General features: G+C 36.3%; 2 protein-coding genes across 2 annotated transcripts; both read left to right on the forward strand.

The window, feature by feature from the left end:
- Positions 1–5790: 5790 nt before the first annotated feature.
- LOC143272193 (olfactory receptor 52R1-like) lies at positions 5791–6735 on the forward strand. Its single transcript, XM_076566078.1, has one exon. It carries the CDS (start codon positions 5791–5793, stop codon positions 6733–6735), a length of 945 nt encoding a protein of 314 aa, XP_076422193.1.
- Positions 6736–14832: 8097 nt separating this feature from the next.
- Positions 14833–15792, forward strand: LOC143272195 (olfactory receptor 51F1-like). Its single transcript, XM_076566082.1, has one exon. The coding sequence runs from the start codon at positions 14833–14835 to the stop codon at positions 15790–15792; it is 960 nt and encodes a 319-aa protein (XP_076422197.1).
- The last annotated feature ends 6337 nt before the right edge of the window (positions 15793–22129 follow it).

Here is a 22129-nt window from a genome sequence, read left to right on the forward strand (position 1 = left end):
AGGAAGGAAAATCTGGGACTCAGATACATGAGAGAAAATCTTCTGTGGAAATATTTCATGTTCCCAAACTCATTAGTAGGAGTTAGTCCTTTTTTCCCTCAGTTCTGGGAAATGATACATGTTTCCCAGTGTATCAAGTCAGTATGTATTCTTCTTAGGGTTTCCTTCCTGAGGATTTCATGTTACAATTACTATAATTAGAAATAACTGTAGTGGTTAATAAAAAGACATGCAACTAGTCAAGGTATTGGGCATAAGTGTTTCTACAGTTCTTAGCCAAGAATAAGATGTCTTTCTCATGTATCCTCCCTCTGTGGGTTTAGAGAACACTGAAGAAGAGGAGGGCAGAAAGATTGTAAAAGACAGAAGTCTGGGAGGATGGGGTAAAGCTGAGTTTAAGACCTTTGTGCTCATGTGCTCATAAGAGCTGTGGTTGTCTGTCTAAGAAGATCTGTACCATAGGAATTCTGGCATGGAGGAAGAGGGGCTCATTAGCTTCCATTCCTAACCAAGGAGCTATTAACTTTTGATGGCTCATACAGATGAGCAGTCAGTTTTTTTCAGGGGTATGTCTCCTGTTATGTTGACAGCATTCCAAACCTGTGTGCATATAGGCAGCACTAATTAGACTTAATGTGTTATAAATAAAAATGACAAAACAAAACCAACATGAAGATGGAAGGGGACATGGGTAGATATGGGAGGATTTGGATGGGGGATGGCAAATGAATATGATCAAAATACATTATGGACATGAACAAAATTCTCAAGGTATATGTTTATAGAGAAAACGTATACAAAAAACCACTACTTGTATGGAAAAAGAAGATATCTTGATACCACTTTGGATAGTAAAATGTTCTGAGGGTACCAAATAAATACTAAAATGAATATACAAACATGTATTCCTGGACAATCAAGATTTAAATATAGGCAAGGTTATAAACTGAAAATCCAAATAGCTCTATGATGTTTACACTACCACCTTTAAATATATTTTTTTATAAATAGTTTGAAAACCAACAAAAAGGAAACCTGGCTTATGGATAATGATTAAATATCAAAGTTAGAATAAAGATATTTTAGATAGTTGTTTAATAAAGAAGCGACAAAAATATTGTAAAATATTGTGAGCTGGGGATACAAATGCCACTAAGTTATTTTGAGCTCAACGTGATTTAAAACAGAACAAGCAGGCTAGTGATACATTTGGTACTATCATTATCCTAGGACTCCTATGATAAAGACTCACAAACTTATTGGCTTAACCAGAGAAATCCCTCTGTCATATATCCAAGGGCCTCAGATCCATTATCAGTGTGTTAGTAGATGTAATTAATTTACTTGATATTGTGGGAAAATCTCTTGTGTCCTTCTAGCTTCTGATAATTTGATGGAAACGTGCATTTATAGGGGCAACACCTTGATCTCTGCCTCCTTGTTCATGGGCTCTCTCTCTCTCTCTCTCTCTCTCTCTCTCTCTCTCTCTCTCTCTCTCTCTCTCTCTCTCTATCTCTATCTCTATCTCTATCTCTATCTCTATCTCTATCTCAGTGTGTGTGTGTGTGTGTGTGTGTGTGTGTGTGTGTGTGTGTGCACTCATGTGCATGGTTTTGTGTTCAGATATGAACTTTAGTATTATTGGAGTAGGACTTTATCATTCTTTTCTAGGGTCTTACCTAATCACCATCATCATTTTGGCCCTAACTCAAAATACTGCCATATACTTAAGTCCATCATATGTATGCACCATTATATGCAATTTCACACTATTAGAAATGTAACCAGGCGTGTATTTTCACAAATTCTGTGCATTCTGTAACCATGAACACATAAAATGAGAGCATTCCATTAATTACACATATATTTAATACAAATAATTTTCAGCACTTTTACATGTATACATATATGCACACATACACCCAATGCCTTTAATGTTTATAGGCAACTTCTCACAGTCATACATAAGCAGATGTGAAATATCAATGAGCTGTCATGTTGTACATAATATGCTTTAAATGATAACTATAAATACTTTAACAGAAAATGTAAGCATAAGCATAAGCTCATTCACATAATCCCAACAACACACTTTCTGTGCATTCATTTAAAGTGTCTCTGTGTTCCTGTACACAGACAAGAGAATCAAGTTAGGGGTTAATGCTTCCACCTTTAGATTCTAGTCTCAGAGGGAGTCATTGTTAATATGAGGCAGTGGATATAGAAAGAGGGAAAGAACCAGCGCTTTGGGGAAGAGATAGACCACACAGCTCTTTAAATAGACACTGATCTGAGGTCTCTATCCAAAGCTGGATCCCAGGGGCTTGTCAGAACTTTTTAGTCACAGTAGGCTTGTTCAAAGATATAGCAGATCTCAGGAGGAGTTATTCTTTTTGCATCAGGCATCCATTCCTTCTCAAAAATCAGTGGGAAATGTGGACTTTTCAAGAATCTTGAAGGCAAAGTCATGTATTATATAGAAAGTCCTGACTTGTTGGGAACAACCCATCTAGAAACCCAAGTCCACTGAGCCACACCCTGAGATGGGGAGAAGAATCATGGCTTCCACTGTGTCAGACCTAGAAAGGTAGGAAGATGCCCTCCAGACAGAAGCTCTCCAGCAACAGACTGATTCTGAATCTCACATGCTCTACACTTAGGTTCAGATATTCCACAGTCAGAATCAAAATGCCATTACCCTTTCTGTAATGTTTGATAAGAAGTAACTTTATTTCACCTTCTATTGTGTAGTATTATATAGTATGCTAATACTAGTTACATCCTATAAAAATAAGCATAATACATGTTATAGATGAGTAGAAGAACATGGAGTATTGGTCAAGAGAGAAATTGTGTGTTCATTTCCTCTTGTCTAAGGACTGCACAGCTCCATCTTTCAAACCAAAGCAGCCAATAAAATGTTCTCTTCATAGTGAAATTCTTTCTCATGCATCAAAAAAAGAGTCAGCAAACTTCCTGTCCATTAAGCATAGCTTGTGCTCATAAATCTTCATGTGTTCAGTTGGTGAGAATGAAAGGGAAACAGAGGGGTATTTCTAAATGTGAGAACAATAGATTCCATAGAACATGAAGGAAAATTTCAGGGAGAAACAGACATCTGTTGAGGAACCCAGCTCCATCTCAAATGTAGCTCTCAGGTCATTTCTGTTATTCTGTTGTTTCTACACACAGTGAACACTGAGAATATAAAGTCAGGCCAAACAGAATAGAATGAGAAAGACCAAGACATGACTCTTATGAGTGTTCTGGGTCTGTAAAAAAAAATTCAGATAGAGGGGAAGAGGAAAACTGGATTTCCATTTAAACCATGCAAAATGGGGGGCGTTCTACTTCCTAACTGTGTAAAATAAGTGAGTCCTCTACTAAGACTTACAGGAAGAAACCAATAAGAATGTCATCTCAAGTTTTGCATGGTCGTATATTCCTAAACTCCCAATATTCTGGCATAGGAGGCAGCTATGCTATGTAGTATATATCAAGACCCTGCTAAGACAGACAGAAGGGAGAGTGGAGAGAGAGAGGAGATGAAGAGAAGGAAGAAAGGAAGGAAAGAAAGAAAGAAGGAAGGAAGGAAATGAAGGGCAGAAAGAATCTAGAGAAAGTAATACATTCCTAGAGACACTAAAAGCCCAACCTAGATCGTGCTCCAGAAAAATAGCAAGAATCCTGAGTCCCAGTTCTCTATTAAAGTATGTTGTCTAAGATCCCTGAATATCGTCCTGTCATAACAGGTCAATGATTTGCTTGACTCATCTGGAGCAGGATTCTCAATTACCAACAAAGACAGTACTGTGTGCCTCTAGAATCCCTGGTCCAAGAGTCATGTACTCTGACAATAATTTTACAATGTGACCATTGACAGATCATTTTGTTTAGTGACTCTGGGCTCTTATTGTTTGTCATGGTAAATAATGACACAGAAATTACATCAGTTAGAAAAAATAAATTTTAAGGGGTTTTAGTGAAAGGTCTCAAAATTCAATAATCTCTCCCCCACAGTTAATCAGAAGTAATTGTTCATGTTAGAAAGCTATGTCTTTAGCACCTAGTCCAGCATGTGGGGGTGAGAATAACAATTATATAAGAATGCTTCTTTAAATCACTCTTAATTTTGGTGACTGTCCACACAAAGCAAGAGTGACATACTGGGCAGGTAAGGCTGAAGCCTCTGGTTTAAACAGATTATATAATACTGTTTCAGGGGATTGAATCTGGTAAAAGGAAGCAAGTCAGAGGTCCTCAGTTCCAGACAATGTGAATATTTAAATTGTTACTGGAGATTTTATAGGAATATTAGTTTGGGCAATCTCATGATTATTGGCCAGGAAAGTTGGTACGCTTACTGGCATAGAGAAGACATCTAAAATCTGAGCACCACTGCTTTCAACCATTATACATGAATGGGACAAGGAATGTATGAGGTCCATCTGAAATTCTGAATAAACCTGTTTAGAATCCTAGAGACCTATAAAACGAAACATTTGTTAGTTTGCAAAGATTTGTTGAGGGAGCCTATAAGGATATTCTTTTCTCTTGAAGGTTTCTGTTATGAAAGAGATAAAAATTGAGGATCTCAAACCCAAGCACAAGGCAACAAAGACTTAGTGAAAAGATGTTTGCTAAGAACCAAGTCACCTGTCACACATCTCTTACAGTTTTGTTTTGTTTTTTATTGGAGTGGGGTGGGGCAAGTTACATTCTTCAGAGAGCTCAGACATCATAAAACAAGCAACATTAAAGCAAGTACAGATACGAGCTGCCACTCAGTAACATCCTCCATAACTTCTAGTATGAGAAATGACCATAACTCTAAGGAACATCCTTCAAGTAGGGTTTGGGGGATTCCATCAGGAAAGTTTCCAGTTGGGGATGTTGTTAGTCTGTTGTATCTGAATAATGGCCTTCACTAGATATTTCTTTCACCATACATTTACCCAGCTTCTCTTTATCAAGAACAGAGGAGCTAGTCTCAGTGTCAGATTCAAAGCCATCTTCATGAATAATTTACCATCCAGGACATCCCCAAATTAACTACAGTCTTACAACCAAACCCAGGTTGCAGTTTGTATTAGCAAGTCTGTGTTGGAATATAACTGCAGATGTGCACTAAGATGTGGCCTGTGCCTACTTTTACACTGTACCAGAGAAAGGCACTGATTTAAAGAGAGACTAAATCAATCACAAAGCATAAGCTATTCATGTTCTAAGATTTTCATTAAATATAATATGTATAATTGCAAACCCACAGATGGTTTATAGTTTTCTTTGGGCTAGAATCAAGAAAATAATTGTCTTCAATAACCAAATATAGTAGGAGAATAAATTACTATGTTCCTTTAATCCATGCTTCCTTCCTACTATGAGCTACTGCTGTTCAAATGATCTAATACAGAGATAAATGGACCTGTGTTAAAGGTAGACCAAGTAATTTGTTAAATAGAAAATGGCAAGGTTTAATGTAACTAATTTGTCACAGGAGTTTGCCCTTGGCATAGTCTACTTCCAAGAATATATTTTCTTTAGGAAGTAATTACCCCAGATCCTGACATGTTCTAATATCATTTTGAATGTTACAAATACTAATAAAATACTAAGTAACATCATTTTATATTACAAAATAATAGTTATTATAAAAGATGATTTTACAACAATTTATTATTGAATTCAATCATAATATTACACAGTGCAAATAATCATCCATGCCTTGTCTGTTATGATCCTCAGAAAGCCAATTAATTTCACTACACAGAAAATATAACCAATTCTTTCATGTTGGCTTCAAGGAACAGCTCTTCTCATTCTACGTTTTTCATCTTGCTTGGAATCCCAGGACTGGAGGATTATCAATTTTGGGTTGCCTTTCCATTCTGCATCATGTATATTGTGGCAGTGACTGGAAATATCATCATCCTACACATAATCCGGATTGACCACACACTGCATGAGCCAATGTACCTCTTTCTGGCTATGCTGGCTACCACTGACCTGGTCCTGTCCACCTCCACACAACCTAAAATGCTGGCCATACTCTGGTTTCACGATCACAAGATTGAATACCATGCCTGCCTCATCCAGGTGTTCTTTATACATGCCTTTTCTTCTGTGGAGTCTGGGGTGCTCATGGCTATGGCCTTGGACCGCTATGTGGCTATCTGCTTTCCACTCCGACATTCCAGCATCCTGACCACATCTGTAGTCATCAAACTTGGGGCAGCTGTGATGGTCAGAGGGCTGCTGTGGGTGAGCCCCTTCTGCTTCATGATCTCCAGGATGCCCTTCTGCCCCAACAAGGTCATTCCCCAGTCCTACTGTGAGCACATGGCTGTGCTCAAGTTGGTGTGTGCTGATACCAAGATCAATCGTGGATATGGGCTCTTTGTGGCTTTTTCTGTGGGTGGCTTTGATATAATTGTCATCAGTGTATCTTATGTGATGATTCTGAGAGCTGTGCTGAGGTTGCCCTCAGGTGAAGTCCGCCTCAAAGCTTTTGGTACATGTGCTTCTCATATTGGTGTCATTTTAGCCTTATATATTCCAGCCCTTTTCACCTTCCTCACCCACCGCTTTGGCCACCATGTGCCCCGTGTTGTACACATTATGTTTGCTAATGTCTATCTTCTAGTTCCTCCCATGCTCAACCCCATCATCTATGGAGTTAGAACCAAACAGATCAGGGACAGGGTTATCCAAGGATGTTGTGGAAAAGGCCCTTGAACCATGGATCACAGCATCCCATGCTTCAGTCACCCACACTGATGTATCCACACAGATGAGGAACAGTTCCCAGGCTCCTACCTACCATTGTAAAGTCATCACTATGACAAAAGCTAGCCTATAGGCTGGAAATCTTCCAGAACAAGGAAGAATGAATTTCATGGTATCCACAGCTAGAGATCTGAGAGATGTGGTGTATTATACAAAATTAGTTAATGTATATTCTTCATGAAAGAAAAAAAACTCTTTTTAAATGAAATTTATTTATTGGTGTCTTCAGTTCTGTTTTCAAGTTGATATTAAACCAAATATCTCAATGTTATTTGGAAAAGACAAAAGTCACTGTGGATTTTTACGGCAAAATTTAATTGTAGTTATTCTTATAATGATTTCTTTATCCAGATCTTCATTCATATAAAAACTTTTGCTTATTGAATTATGTTATTAACTTCAAAATCTAGAAAGTTTTCATCAGTAAATATTTTACTAGATTGTCGTGGATCAATTAGAAGAACCTAGACATTTCATCAGTCAAAAATATGCACCTTTTTCCATTTGGTAATTTCTTTATTAAAAATATCCTTTTAGAAACAGACATATGTTTAATTCCTGCCTGAATCCTGATATATAAAATAAATAGAAAACATACAACTCATCCTGTAGGAACTGAGTGAGGTGGTAAATGCCAATAATCACAGCATCAGGGAACCTGAGGCAGCAACATTGTGAGTTTGAGGCCAGTCTGGACTATACAGAAAAATTTTATCTCAATAAATTAAAACAGAAGAAGAGAGGAAGGTAAGGAAGGAGGAAAGGAGCAGGGGAGAAGAGAAGGAGGAAGTGGAAGAAAGGCAGACTGGGAAGGAAGGAGAGAAGAAAATGAGGGGAAGAGGGTAGGAAGGAGAGGGAAAAATAAATGAAGCCAAATGAAGAAATGTGATTGAATACTAGGTGATATTTTATTTGTAGTGAAGATGTGAAGAGTTATTGATATGCTATTAAGGTTTAGAGAAAATAACTTTAATTCCCATAATTCTCAATGCTAATTATAAAATGAATACACATGTATAGGAGCTTATTTAACAGACATCTAAATGCTAATAATACCCACTGTTGTTAATAAGGCTTAGGGCCTTCTTGTTTTCTTTTTCACAATAGTATTCAAAACTTACCTTTATTTGCTGGAGTTTAATTTTACTATTTAAATAATAATTAAGGTTTACATGACCCTGGTACATAGATATATAAAATAGGCATATAAAACAAACATTTCACTAAAAATCAATTACAAAAATATTTATTTTAAGACAGTTCTTTGGTACACATACAATTTTGCTACTGATTAAACAAAAGAGAATTTTGCAAACTAATGAAGAACACATGGTTTAAGGCTTTGGCAGTACTGGAAGGCAATGGAAACTGATGCGACCCACAAAAGAACACTATCTCATTGGGTGTAATATTTCAGGGGCATCAGGAATCCTAGTTCATTATTTCTCGTGGCCTTCAAGCTGGCATGAGGTAAACAGGCCTCCAGCAGACCCTCCTGCCATGATGAATTAGCTCAAAGCAACACAACCAAGTGAGCAGGACCTGAGCTCTGTATCCACTTGCCAAAGTAGGATATTCTTCCTTTTTAATTGTATCTCAGGTAACTTGTTACAATGATGAAAAACTAGGTGTGTATTATTTTTCTAATCCCCATTGCCTGAAGTCTAGGGGACAGGGATTCATTTACAAGTGGCTTGAAACACTTGAGTGACTATTCCAAAGCAAGGATATTATACCGAGCAGTGATAATGTATTGAACATCCATAGCCATGAGGGAATATAGACAATGCATTGGCTCAGATTTTATTTTCTAGTCAGGAGAAATAGATATGAAAAACAATACAAATGCAATACATGTGATCCAACTGATGTAGTGAGTGAATTTTTACCCCCTTGGACTCATCCCTCCTGTACCCATCCTTACCTGCCCCAGTCCACCTGCAAAATGTATTCTATTTCTTCTTTTAGGACAATGTATAGAAGAATGCACAATCTAGATTTTCCAATGACTGCATCAACATATTAAATTTAATATTTAATTGAATACGACAAAACTTAAAAGTACACTGCTATTTATTACTTTGAATCAATATACAAAAGACAGAAATATTAATTTGTATTAGAAAGAAAAAGCATTGCAAAGTTCATTTTGCTTCTGCATTTCACAGTGACGTTTACATCTGAGTGTCAGATAGTAAGCACACCACATAATTTCAATTGATACTACTAGTCAAGTAAGAAGATCTCACTTCAATACCGGTTTCTATAAAGTATGACATTTATAGCTGTATTAAAGAGTGATTGCAAAATTAAATGACATGATTTTTGTAAAAGTATGAATATAAGTAGTCCTATCCTGCATACTATCCCTACAAATTTTATGTTGGTTATCAGGAAGATTTATAATTTGAACATAGCTCTGTTTCATTTTGGAGAATTACTCCATTCCTGTTATTCTGTTCCTGAGGTGGCTAAGGCCAAAAGCACTAGGCCATGCCTTAAACAAACAAAGAGCTCTGACATGTACAGTAGTATCCTAACCTAGAGGACCCTGAAACTGGACAAGATGACCACTGCTGACATATGACCCAGAGCCAACCAGGAAACACCATGCAGCTGGAAGCAGAGCCTGCTAAAACCTACACACATAAATGCCTCAGTCCTTTGTTTAATAAACGAGATTACTTGAAGTCTAACAGAGCCTGTGCCATTGGTTCTGCGTCTATTCACCCACTGCCCCCAGGATTAGAGACAGCGGGATCCCAGCTGCAGGGCCAGCAACATATGCCATTGTTTCTACTGATATTAAAATAACACAATACACTAATTTTATAGTATTATAATGAAATGAAATACAAGTCAGTTGTCCCATAGCAGTCAGCAAGCAAATTTCCATAGGATAAACAACAACACAGATAATCTTCAAAATGATGCTTTTCTGTGCATAGTGAACTAAAAACCTAGAGTCCCAGCTTAGACAGTTAATGATCACCCATTCCAGATATGGTTTGAACATGAAATGTCTCCCATGGACTCATGGGTCCATGGCTTGTTCTCCATTAGTAGCACTACATTGGAGGCAGAACTGTTCTGGATGAAGTCAAGTCACTGGGATTGTGTCCTTGGAGCTAATGTCCTTCCATGATCCATTCCTGTCTTTCCCTGCTTGCTGCTCACCATTTGGTAAGATGCTATTCCCCACCAAATGCCACTTCCATATTTCAGCCTCACTCTAGGTCCTCAGCAATGGAACCAACTGAGCTTGAACCAAATAAATCCTTACTACCTTAAGGTGTTTTCTTTTCATAAAAACATTGTGTCACTGTTGTGGAAAATTAATGCTCATAGAGCTTGCTGGAATGTTAAACTACATTTCATTTTCATATGTTTCCTAATGCCCTGTGTTCTAGTGACAGGTAGACCACATTACTGAAGATTATTTTCTTATCATAACCATCTCTGACCACAAGGAGTGAGAGTGTTCATTTCTTCTTCATTCTTCCCTTAGGATAACAGATAAAATGTACAAATAGATCAGTTTCTATCCTCACCCCAAAATCAGTTAAGATTAGCCAACAAAGCATTGTAGAAACCAATTCTTCCTGGAAACTGACTGTGAAAATGTTTTAAAATAGTTTATCTTAATTATATGGCTGACAATTAATGAAGGACTAGAGGCTGAGCAGTAGGGTAGTGTTGTAACTTTATTACTCTTCCTTTCTTTATAACTTTATAACTATTTATAACTCTTCCCTTTTAACTCTTCCTATCTAAGAGAAAAACTGTCACTCCAGGACAAATTCCACAGTTATTTTTATTTGTTGTCTGTATTTTCTTTGTAAATTGTTTGTCTATGAAAACAAGATCCATTTGTGCTGTGGAATAATCCTTCTGGACACTGTGAATATGTATTGCTCTCACTGGTTAAAAAAAAAAAAAGCTGACAGGCCAGTTGCTGGGCAAGAAGCACAGGCTGGATAGCCAGACACAGAGGACTCTGGGAGTTGGAAGGGTGGAGTGAGGAGAGATGCCAGAAAACCACTGAGCAAGCAGGATGTGTGGAGAATGAGGTAACAACCCATAAGTCATTCAAGTCATGTGGCAAAGCATAGAGTTAGCCAGTTCTGATTTCCCATCCCATCCCCTCTATTGTACCCCTCACCCACAATTTACTGATTGATTTGGGGGAAAGGCTGAGGAGGGAGTGGGAGGAGGGAAAAGAGATGGATCTGAGGTTGGTATGTAAAATTAATAAAAAAAATTCTTAATAAAGAAAAAATAGCTAATAACAAGCCTGAGCTATTGGCTGAGTATAAATAATATTAAGACTCCATGTTGTAATGTGGAAGCAGTTGCTAGGGTGGGTAGTGGGTAGTCAAGGCAGGAAAACATCCAACTACACATTTGTATATAAGTATGTACACAGTTTAAAAAGCACAGGCATCTGAATGAATTCTCTGTAATGCTTTAGTCTCAGATTCAAGAGATTTCTTCCATTTTATTCTTATTCTTTAATCAAAAACACCAAATATCAAAATACATAGAAAAGCTTTTATACAGAGAAGTGATAAATGGCCAGGGCTATGCATGTACTAATTAGCCTGATCTGATAATGACACCTTGTATACCTGTGTTTAAGTATTACATTGTGCATCTTAGTTAAGTTTGGCCATAATCTATCATGCTCTATTGCTGAAGACACCACATATCTGAGTCATAAAACAGAGAGAAATCAATGTCATATTGATCTGAAAGCTTCATTACTTCTGGTTACCTTGATTGATGTAGAAGATGCTAGGCACAGCTTTACTCATCTTTGAACTCCATGAGCTACAACAGTAACTGTCTTGGCAAGAAATGCCTACTGGCACAATAGCAGCTCAAATGTTATGGGTGTAAGTGATCACTTTCTGATCAGATTTAAGATCCTCTCAACTAGATAGAACCCATACCTGGCAACATTATTGAAGACAAGAACTTGTGTCTAGATATGTCCTAGGCCCTAGGGGAGAACCCACTGTTATTTTGCTAAGTGGGTATAGTATTAAAATGACTTCTTATGCTTATTGATATACCTGTAGATTAGTGCAACCATCAGCTCACATCAGAGAAGTTTCTACCTGAATTAGATGGCAATTAATACAAAGACCCATAGCCGGTCAGCATTCCAAGAATAAGAAATTATGGAATACTAAGTCCTAAATGGGACAGCTAGAGAGCAGCCTTTCCCACAAGACTCAGGAATCAACAGAGAAGAGAGTGTGGGAACATTGCATGAGCCAGAGGTGGTAATGGATAACTACAAGAAAACAGTGGTGTTTTTTTCTTTTTCAGACACAACAGTGCACATGTGAACTCACAGTGAGTGTGACAGAATGCGCAAGAAACAGGGCACATCAATATGGAGAGTCAACTATTTATGAGTGCTTTGTGTATGATTCAATACTCCTGGGGATACCGCTGTTCATTTGAGATAGTAGCTTAAAACATTCTGGGAGTCAATGATGGTATCTTGAGTTTTTATACATGATGTTTCTTCTTTGTAAGGTTCTCTAGAGAGATACACATCTTACATATAATCTCACAGTTCAGTTCAAATTTACTAAGAAGTCCATAGGTCCCAGCATGATAGCCTGTTCTATGTCTGATAGCAAAGACATAGAAAGTTCCTGTTTCCACACGACCCTGGTAAGACAGATAAGAATGTTCACAGTGTTGTCTTTAATTTTATTTATTATCTTCACATAAATATTCAGTCTTACAGAAAATTCAGGTGATAGCATACACTACTCTACTCTTTGGGATCCATATAATATTATAAAGCAATCTGTAGATATATATTGTAATTATTCTTCTCAGATAGCTGAAACTCATGAAATTAGAGAATAAACAAAAAGAAAAACAGCATTAGAAGAATGATAAATTAAAAACACATTACAAGATATTTATTAGTGTAAAGCAAATTTCATGCTAAATTTGACTGAAAACCTTAACTAGGTAATAGTGCTATAATTTGATTTTTAGTGCTCCTATAAATGAATTATGTGATTTATAAATTTAAATGAACAGGGATCCATAACACTTATGCCTGTAGAATCATCTGCCTGTCTAATTCTATCTTCTACCTTGTCCTTAAGCTAATATCCATCACTCCATACTTTTGGGAAAGGAGATAATATAACCATCATAATTCCCTGAGAAAACACCCTGGAATGATTTTTCCATCAATCTATCTACTTGACACACCCTAGCAACGAAAATGCTAACCTCATCTTCCTGGAATCTAATTACTCTCTTGTACTGTGTTCATTCATATGATGCTTTCAGATTTTTATGTATCAACTGAATTTGCTCATTCTTTATGTAAAATGCATCATTGTCTATTGTATCTATAACCACAGTTTATAAATCAGTTTATAAATTTGTATGTTTATCTAAATTTTCCCTTTTTCATAACACATTCATATTCTTTTCAGCCTCCATTAGTAACAATCTGTTTCTGTCAATGCCTTAACTGTTACGTTTCTAAAAATGAAATTAACTGTATAAAGACATTTGTACACCCACTCTCTAAGCCACTGCTGTAGAGTGTCAGTTTCAGTTAGCAAGTGCACCTGCTTTTTTCAAGATCACTAGCATACTCTGAACTGCATTTGAATGTTTTAATACTCACTAAACTTGGCTGCTCAAACAGTTCATCTCTGTTATCATCATATACATGGGGAAACAGGGTCTCTTTGTTTTTATGGTTTTCATAAAGCATTCAGGCTTCCCATGGCTTAGGAGAGATAATCCTTCCCTTAAACTTCCACAACACTCTGTCTTCATCATTTTTCTTTTAGTAGCCCACTCTTTTTGCCTGCTCATCTATTCTGTGGGATTAAAATGATCTATTTCTAGAGATCTATTTCTGGAGTGTCACACATGCATTCCAAACATAAGAACATCTTTTTTTTTTCCTTTTATTTTATTTTACAACACCATTCAGTTCTACATATCAGCCACAGATTCCCTTGTTCTCCCCCCTCCTGCCCCCTCCCCTTCCCCCCAGTCCACCCCCCATTCCCACCTCCTCCATGGAAAAGCCTCACCCTAGGACTGAGATCGACCTGGTAGACTCAGTCCAGGCAGGTCCAGTCCCCTCCTTCCAGACTGAGCCAAGCATCCCTGCATAAGCCCCAGGTTTCAAACAGCCATCTCACGCAATGAGCACAGGACCCAGTACCACTGCCTAGATGCCTCCCAAACAGATCAAGCCAATCAACTGTCTCACCTATTCAGAGGTCCTGATCCAGTTGGGGGCCCCTCAGCCTTTGGTTCATAGTTCATGTGTTTCCATTCGTTTGGCTATTTGTCCCTGTGCTTTATCCAACCTTGGTCTCAACAATTCTCACTCATATAAACCCTCCTCTTTCTCGATAATTAGACTCCCGGAGCTCCACCCGGGGCTTAGCCGCGGATCTCTGCATCCATATTCCTCAGTCCTTGGATGGGGTTTCTGGCACTACTATTAGGGTGTTTGACCATCCCATCACCAGAGTAGGTCAGCTCCGGCTGTCTCTCGACCATTGCCAGCAGTCTATTGTGGGGGTATCTTGTGGATTTCTGTAGGTTTAAGTAAGTTTCTCTTGATCACTTTAAACAGAATATTCAAAGTCCAATGCATTTGTTTTACTGTGTTTTAGGAACTGAGTCTCCCACATTGAAACATTCCAATTTCCTACATTCCTAGAAGTGACTTTCTATGTACACAATCTGTTGGGACTTAAAATCTATGAACACAAAAATAAATATATAAATATTTAAAAATATAAATATATAAATAAAAATAAATGTGCAAAATTATGTGCACATATTTTCTTGACTTAAGGATAAAACATTATTGTTTTTTCTAAATACCTCTACAATTGTAGATTAATAAATTTTAGTTTTCTGGATAAAGCAATTTATTTCCTAGAGGAGTTATTTTTACCAGAATATTGTTTAAATACTTTTTTATGACAATACCATTTGTTGCTTCTTAGGATGTCAGCGTTGTAAAGGCAAATGCTACAAATGCAGGACAACACGGAATTCCCGAGCAACTTCACATTGAATTATCCAACCTTCTTGTTGACTGGTATCCCGGGTCTAGAGTCTGCTCATGCCTGGATCTCCATCCCCTTCTGTTGTCTTTATGCCACTGCCCTCTCTGGGAACAGCATGATCCTCTTTATCATTGTGACTCAGCATAGTCTGCATGAACCTATGTACTATTGCCTCTCCATGCTCTCAGCCACTGACCTGGGTTTGACTGTTTCTACAATGACAACCACCTTGAGGATCCTGTGGTTTCATGCAAATGAAATCAGTCTAGATTTGTGCATTGTTCAGATGTTTTTTCTTCATGGGTTCACTTGTATAGAATCTGGGGTGCTAGTGGCTATGGCTTTTGACCGTTATGTAGCAATTTGTAATCCTCTTAGATACACCACAATTCTTACTAATTCTAGAATCATTCAGATGGGTTTCCTAGTGATTATGCGCACTATAGTATTAATAATTCCCCTACTTTTGCTCCTTAAGCCTGTTTCTTTCTGTAAAGTGAATACCCTCTCCCATTCCTACTGTTATTATCCAGATGTGTTTAAGTTAGCATGTTCAGACATTCGGGCCAACAGCATAGGTGGATTAGTTGGTCTCATTCTGACCACAGGGGCAGATATTCCATGCATTGTCTTGTCTTATGTATTGATCATTCGCTCTGTCCTCACTATTGCCTCCTCTGTAGAACGGTACAAAGTCTTCAGCACCTGTGTGTCCCACATTGGAGCAGTTGCGATTTTCTACATCCCTATGTTTAGCTTGTCCCTAGTGCATCGCTATGGTCGGTCAGCCCCCAAAGTAGTCCATTCAATGATGGCCAACGTTTACCTTCTTTCACCCCCTGTGCTCAACCCCATCATCTATAGTGTAAAAACAAAACAAATCAGAAAGGCCATCCTTAGTTTGCTCCTTGCAAAATAAACAAAGATTACCCTTTACTTCTGAAAAACCTGGTGTGATTTTCTTGCTGCAAAAACAACTGTGGTTGGAGATTCCCCATTTTATATGTGAGTTTTCAAGATTTTAATTTATTTAGCAATGTTTAGTGAATATTTAGGTGTTTTATGTTTCAAATACAAGTTTTACTGTATTGCATTCACAGCAATATAAAATATAAATGAAGAGAATAAATAGTTCAGACAAGTCATTATCAAGTGACAGTCAAAAGAAAAGTTTGGGGAATTGGGGATACACAATTCTTTATTTGATAAATGAAATAGATATCAGTGTCTAGAAGAGAACATCAAGTAAAATGCAAGGAATCTTAGAGCAGATGTTGTTGCTTTGTTTCTCAATGATTTATTAAGAAATTTATATTATGAAAATTTATATAATAACAATAGTTCTTTAAAAAATTAGTTTAATTCATATTATCTGGATCATAAGAAAATCAAAGCAAAGTGAACATACTCATACTAAATTCAATAAAATTTCATGTTCTATGAATGTCATAAATGACTTATGTGACTTCCTTACCAACCAACAAGCTAAAGTCGAAGTTGATTCTCTGCTGATAAGTAATTTATACAAAGTCAGACACAACATATTTGTTTCCTGAAAACTGATTCAGGAAACTTTTTTGATTTAGGAGACAGCAAAAAGCCTAAACTCTCTGTTTTATGGAGGAAATTAGAGATGCAAACAACATAATTGACATACACGATGGATGTCACATGCATCTCACAAAACTTTGACACCAGTGTGATGGATCCAGTGCACATTAGCTTGCAAACCCATTTTGTATATCCAACTATGGACTGATTAAAAGATGACTTTCCCCCAAGATACTTGGAGCATCAGCACACATGTGGTAAAGGTATACTTTACTGTGTTAGCCCTTGCATGGAGTAACAGAAATTTAAGGATCAATAAGCATACACCTTTTGTTTAATAAGGTTTTTTAATATATGTAAAACATGAACATATGCAAGAAATTAAAATAATGCATTTAATGGTATTGTGGCTGATAACTCAAAAGTAGTATTCCACCCAGTTTGCCTTGCAATCTGAAATTTAAGGATTTCTAAGGATGGATCAGGAAGATATTTTGGAAGCAATTCTGTGTAAGAATGTAAGAAAGGTTATATGTTCACGGGAGAATATAAACTTTAAAATCATAGTCCTTACTGAAATAGGTCTTGTGATAAAGAAAACACAGACATTATTCTGAACTCAGTGAAATATGATTGTTTTTTAAATGTCCACTATTATTGTTTATGTCTTGCACTATTCTAAAATTGTAGCCTCAGAAAAAGTAGAAAGCTTTACTCTTACAAAACTAACAAGAGAAATAAGACGTTAAAAATGTAAGAGAAATATCTGGTACATGTAACACAGCAAAAACTAGTTGTTATATATATCCACATATAAAATGAAAAATTCCATTTTTTCTTAAAAATAATCAACTAAAAATTTAATATAAAATCTGAAATGTTGAAAGTGATAGAGAAAAATACAGAGAAAATACATCAAGATAAAGGCATCAACTGTTCTGAAAATAATCCACTGTAACAGTAAATATAAATATTAAGAAACATGATCACACAATGTTAATAAGCTTCTCCACAGTAAACTAAATGATTGCAAGAGTGATTAGACGTGAAAAATATTACAAACCACACAATCACACAGGGATTACTAACTATAATAAATGAAAAAGTGCAAATATTAAACATTCTCCCCAAATTATGAATGAGCTAATCAAGTAAACAGCTCTCAAAATAAGCACAAATGTCAAATAAATGTCTGGTAGTGTTCTGCATCCTTAGCCATCAGTGAGACACCAATTAAAACTGCCTTCAGATTCCATCTTAAGAGATTCAGATAGTGACCAATAAAAGAAGCAAACAAATCCTAGTTAAAATATGGGGAAGGATGAATTCATATGCAATACTGCGGCTAATGTGACATGGTACAGCTACTGTGGAAATCAGTGAGGATGTTCCTCAAAGAACTAAAACTTTCGGTACCATGTGATCCTTCTATGGCATCTCATTCATATCACCTGAAAACTCTTATTTAATATACTACAGGCATATTTCCATGTCCATATTTATTGCTGCAACATTCATAATAGCTAAAAATTAAGATAAGCTTAGATGTCAATCAACAAATTAATTGATAATTGTTAATTCAGAAATTAACTGATAAAATAATATTAAATACTTAATGATGAACCTAGTGTACAATATGCAAATTTTATGCACAAACATATAAAAATTGCTGAGAAAAATTGAATACTTTTAATACTTTGATGTCCATGTTTTTGTTTTGGAATATCTGATCTATATATGACATTTCTCCATATTTATATGTATTCTCAATAAAATTATCCATAAATCTTGATATGAATCACAAGCTATTTCTGGGATTTATAAAGACATAAAGAATGAGGAGTCAGAGAGGATAGAGGGTGTCATGAAAACATGGTCCACCAAATCAACTAAGCAGAGCTCACTCATATGGGCTCACATAAACTGCAATGGCAAGAATGTAGTCTGCATGGGTCTGCACCAGGTCCTCTGCATATATGTTATGGCTATTAACTTGGGGTTTGAGGAAATCCTAACAGTGGTAGCAGGTGTATTTCTGACTCTTTTACCTGCTCTTGAGACCCTTTTCCTCCTACTGGTTTGCCTCGTCCAGCCTCAATATGAGAGCTTTTGCCTTATCTTATTAAGAAAATAACCCCTAAAACAAACAACCAAACAAAAAACTTGGCATATAAAGGAAATGAAATGCTGTGCAGTGTAATACAATAGCTTCTATTGCATATAACATAATGACATGGACTGATCTCAAATGTATTACATTAAAAAAAGATAGTCATTGTAGGTGATTTAGGTGAAAATTGTAGAAATTTTTCACGAAAATAATGGTACATATTTTAAAGACTAATCAAAAAACAACTGAAATTAGGTAATTGTAAAATATATCCATTATCATGGTTCTAAAAGTTATGTATATTTTGATTAGATAAGTTGACAAAATCATCATACACATACACACAATCATGTTCAAAGATAAAAACTGTGTATCTAATAAAGTAGACATTTACCCATCAAATATATCTTCAATATCCTCTATATGTTTGTTGTAAGCAATAAATTTTATTTTGTGTTATTCTTTCTTTAATAAAACCATAGTTTTCAAAAGAAAAATTAGGATAAGAATGTATGAAGAACAAGAATGTGTTGAGAGCTTATGATCTGAAATAAGCATAGTAAAGGCCAAGGATCAGCCTTTGCCCCTTTATACTTGGCTTTTAAACACATGCTCAGCAAGGAGACCTAGCACCAGGCTTCACTACCATGATTTCAAAAAGAATTTTAAATGTTTTTGATTGAAATATGATTTTTTTCCTCCCTCTAGGTCCTCTGAAGTCCACCTTGAACCCCTCCCATGCCCCTTCCATTCTCAAACTGATAGCTTTTCTTTGATTATATTTGTTACACACTCTGTGTATGTGTGTACAGAAGTATATATAAATATAAATATAATCACCTGAGTCTGCTTTGATGTTTTGTGTATTTTGATTCTTTATCACAGCCAGAGGTCCAGGGAGATTATATTTTCCAAGATTATATCTGCAAGATTATATCTTCTAGATAAGATGAAAAGTTCTATTGAGAAATCTTAACAATATGTCTGCCCAAACAAGACAGAACAATGGTCAACACCAAATAACATGCCAGTGTAGACCCCTAGATGATGAGCTGTACCTATACCAAGACCCCTCCCTTAGACAAAGAGAAATATGCGAACAATTATTGCTGGTGAGGAATAGAGATAGAGGACTAACTAAAGACTCAAGTCTTCCAGAAACAAAGGGTATCTGTAATAAGTACAGACTGAACTCTATTCAGGTGAGGAATAAAAGCCAAAGAAAGTAAGAGCTAAATCAGAAATATTAGGAAAAATGAGGAGACAAAGGTAAAGAAGAAATGGAAACAGAATTACAATCTGAAAAGACATAAATCTAGATAAAGACCCGAATAGAAATAGCAATAGGAAACAGAACAGAGATGAATAAGACAGTCAAAATGTAAATGGAAAGAGATAACAGAAGAGGAAGACACATAGTTGAAACAGAAACAGAATATAACTTTATCTACAGTGGAAAGTTTAGTCAGAAAGAAACAAATGCAACTGTTAGTTATTTGGGAAATGGCCTAATGGTGGCTTACTAAAGTGTCCTGATGATGCAGTTGTCTTATTCATAAACCTCACTTAAATATTGATTCTCAACACAAAAAAGTGGATAGAATTTTATTATATTATCTATTAACATACACGTCAAGTGACAAAAAATCATTATAAAGCAACTAGTAAATGTATAATTTAGGCAGTCGTATTAATTTGTTCACAATGAGGGACACATTATAATGTCCCCAAATCTATTTTTCCAGCAATTTTTAGATAAACTTGCCATCGGGAACCAGATTTTGACGTCTATATCTAAGATGATGGCAAAACATCATCTTGTCCTTGGGAAATTTTCTTGACTTATGTGATGAGGTGGGTGTGTGGCATGAGTCTTTTCTCTTTCAGCTCTATCCTTAGCAGCAGTCGTTACTTGCAGTGCTTTGTTGATATTTCTCTCTTGATCTCCATGTTAAGAACTTATGCCTCAACCCTAAAATGAGCCAAAGCAATGACCTACGGTAGCATAAAAGACACCTAGAAAGAATAACAGTAGAGGGATCAAGGCACGAAAAATCGCATAACAATTGGTGTACTGAGAGATGGATGGATAAGTCAAAAGTATACATGCAAACATAATAGAACACCATCAATACAGATATTCAAAGATATGAAATGGGAAGAAATAGGTCAAAGGATGGAACTTGCATTAAAATAGAAATCTAATAGACAGAGTATGAATTTATGTAAATTTGGTGGGAGAGTATAACTTACATGCCTGAATCACATATATATACACCCATAGAATGCTATCTATAGAAGGTGATAGGTCAATTTTCTTGACTCTAATAATCATTTATATACTTGGTGTGCTATTTTGTATGCCTTAAATATATGTATCAGAAAAGAATCAAAAGTATACGGAAGAATGTTATTGTCATATCTTCAGTTCAGTTTATGGACAACCCTGCAAATAAAATTTTCCTAACACTGAAATTAACACAAAAGCAGCTCAGAGCAGGAGCAAGGCAAAATTATGATCCACCTTATTTCCAGAACTATCTGAGAATTGAAGGACATGTTTATTTGTATTCAAGTTGAAAGAATTTGAATAGAATAGTGTCTTGACATGGAATAAGAGAAATTTACTCAAGTATCTAGAACACTAGCCGTGTGTGTGTGTGTGTGCATATATGTGCCCATGTATGCCCACACGTATTTATATTTGTTGTATTGCTATGTATGTTGATGTTAATACCTAAATTGTGCTAATGAGCTTAATGGTAAAACAGGAAATACAACGAAACTTTCTGAGTGAGGAAAAGAATAAAGCCAGAGACTTCAGTAGACATTTTATTTGTTGATATTGAAAAGTAACTGTTCTTCTAGGCAGGTGAGCAGATTGCTTTACTTAAGCCCACAGGCCCGGTTAAAGGGCAGTTTCACTGCTCAGGGCTGTACTGGAGAAGCAGGGCTGATTCTAACAGAGAGGAAGAGGGAAAACTTGACTTTGGAGAAGCTAGAGAAATTTCCATCATGTGAGAGACTAGACTGTAACTTAAATTCTCTTTGGAGGTACAGGTTATATGACCTCAGTGTTTTGTTGTCACATGTTGACTGGAGAGGGAAAAACTAAAAATAAATATGAATTTTAGTGAAATATAATTAGGATAATAAAGCATCACTGCTGGACAGTGGGAGTCCTTTGGCAGAATGTTAAGGCATCAATGGGAACAGTTTTCCCTTTAGGTCAGGGCTGAGTCTGCAGTTAGATTCAGAGAGGCAGAATCTGTCAGGGATTCTGAGGGAGGGAGAAGCTATACACTTTCATACTTCTGGGGTTCCTGTGTGTTCACAGTAGGTGTAAATGTACCACTTAATATTTGTATTTACTGTCCTGTTAAAAATTATAAGCAAAGAGAAAACAGTGAGTCAAGAAATCTTAAGTGCTGGAGAGTGTAGTTCATGGTAGGCTGCTTGCTTAGCATATGCAGCATCCCAGGTTTGACCTTTAGAGGCTATGACTGTCTTTCTGACTCTGTCTATCTCTCTGTGTCTTTCTCACACTTATTTATTTATGAATGATTTTATGTACACATAAAATATAGGTTATACA

The sequence above is a fragment of the Peromyscus maniculatus genome, chromosome 1 (genome assembly GCF_049852395.1).
Source record: "Peromyscus maniculatus bairdii isolate BWxNUB_F1_BW_parent chromosome 1, HU_Pman_BW_mat_3.1, whole genome shotgun sequence".
Lineage (NCBI taxonomy): Eukaryota > Metazoa > Chordata > Mammalia > Rodentia > Cricetidae > Peromyscus > Peromyscus maniculatus.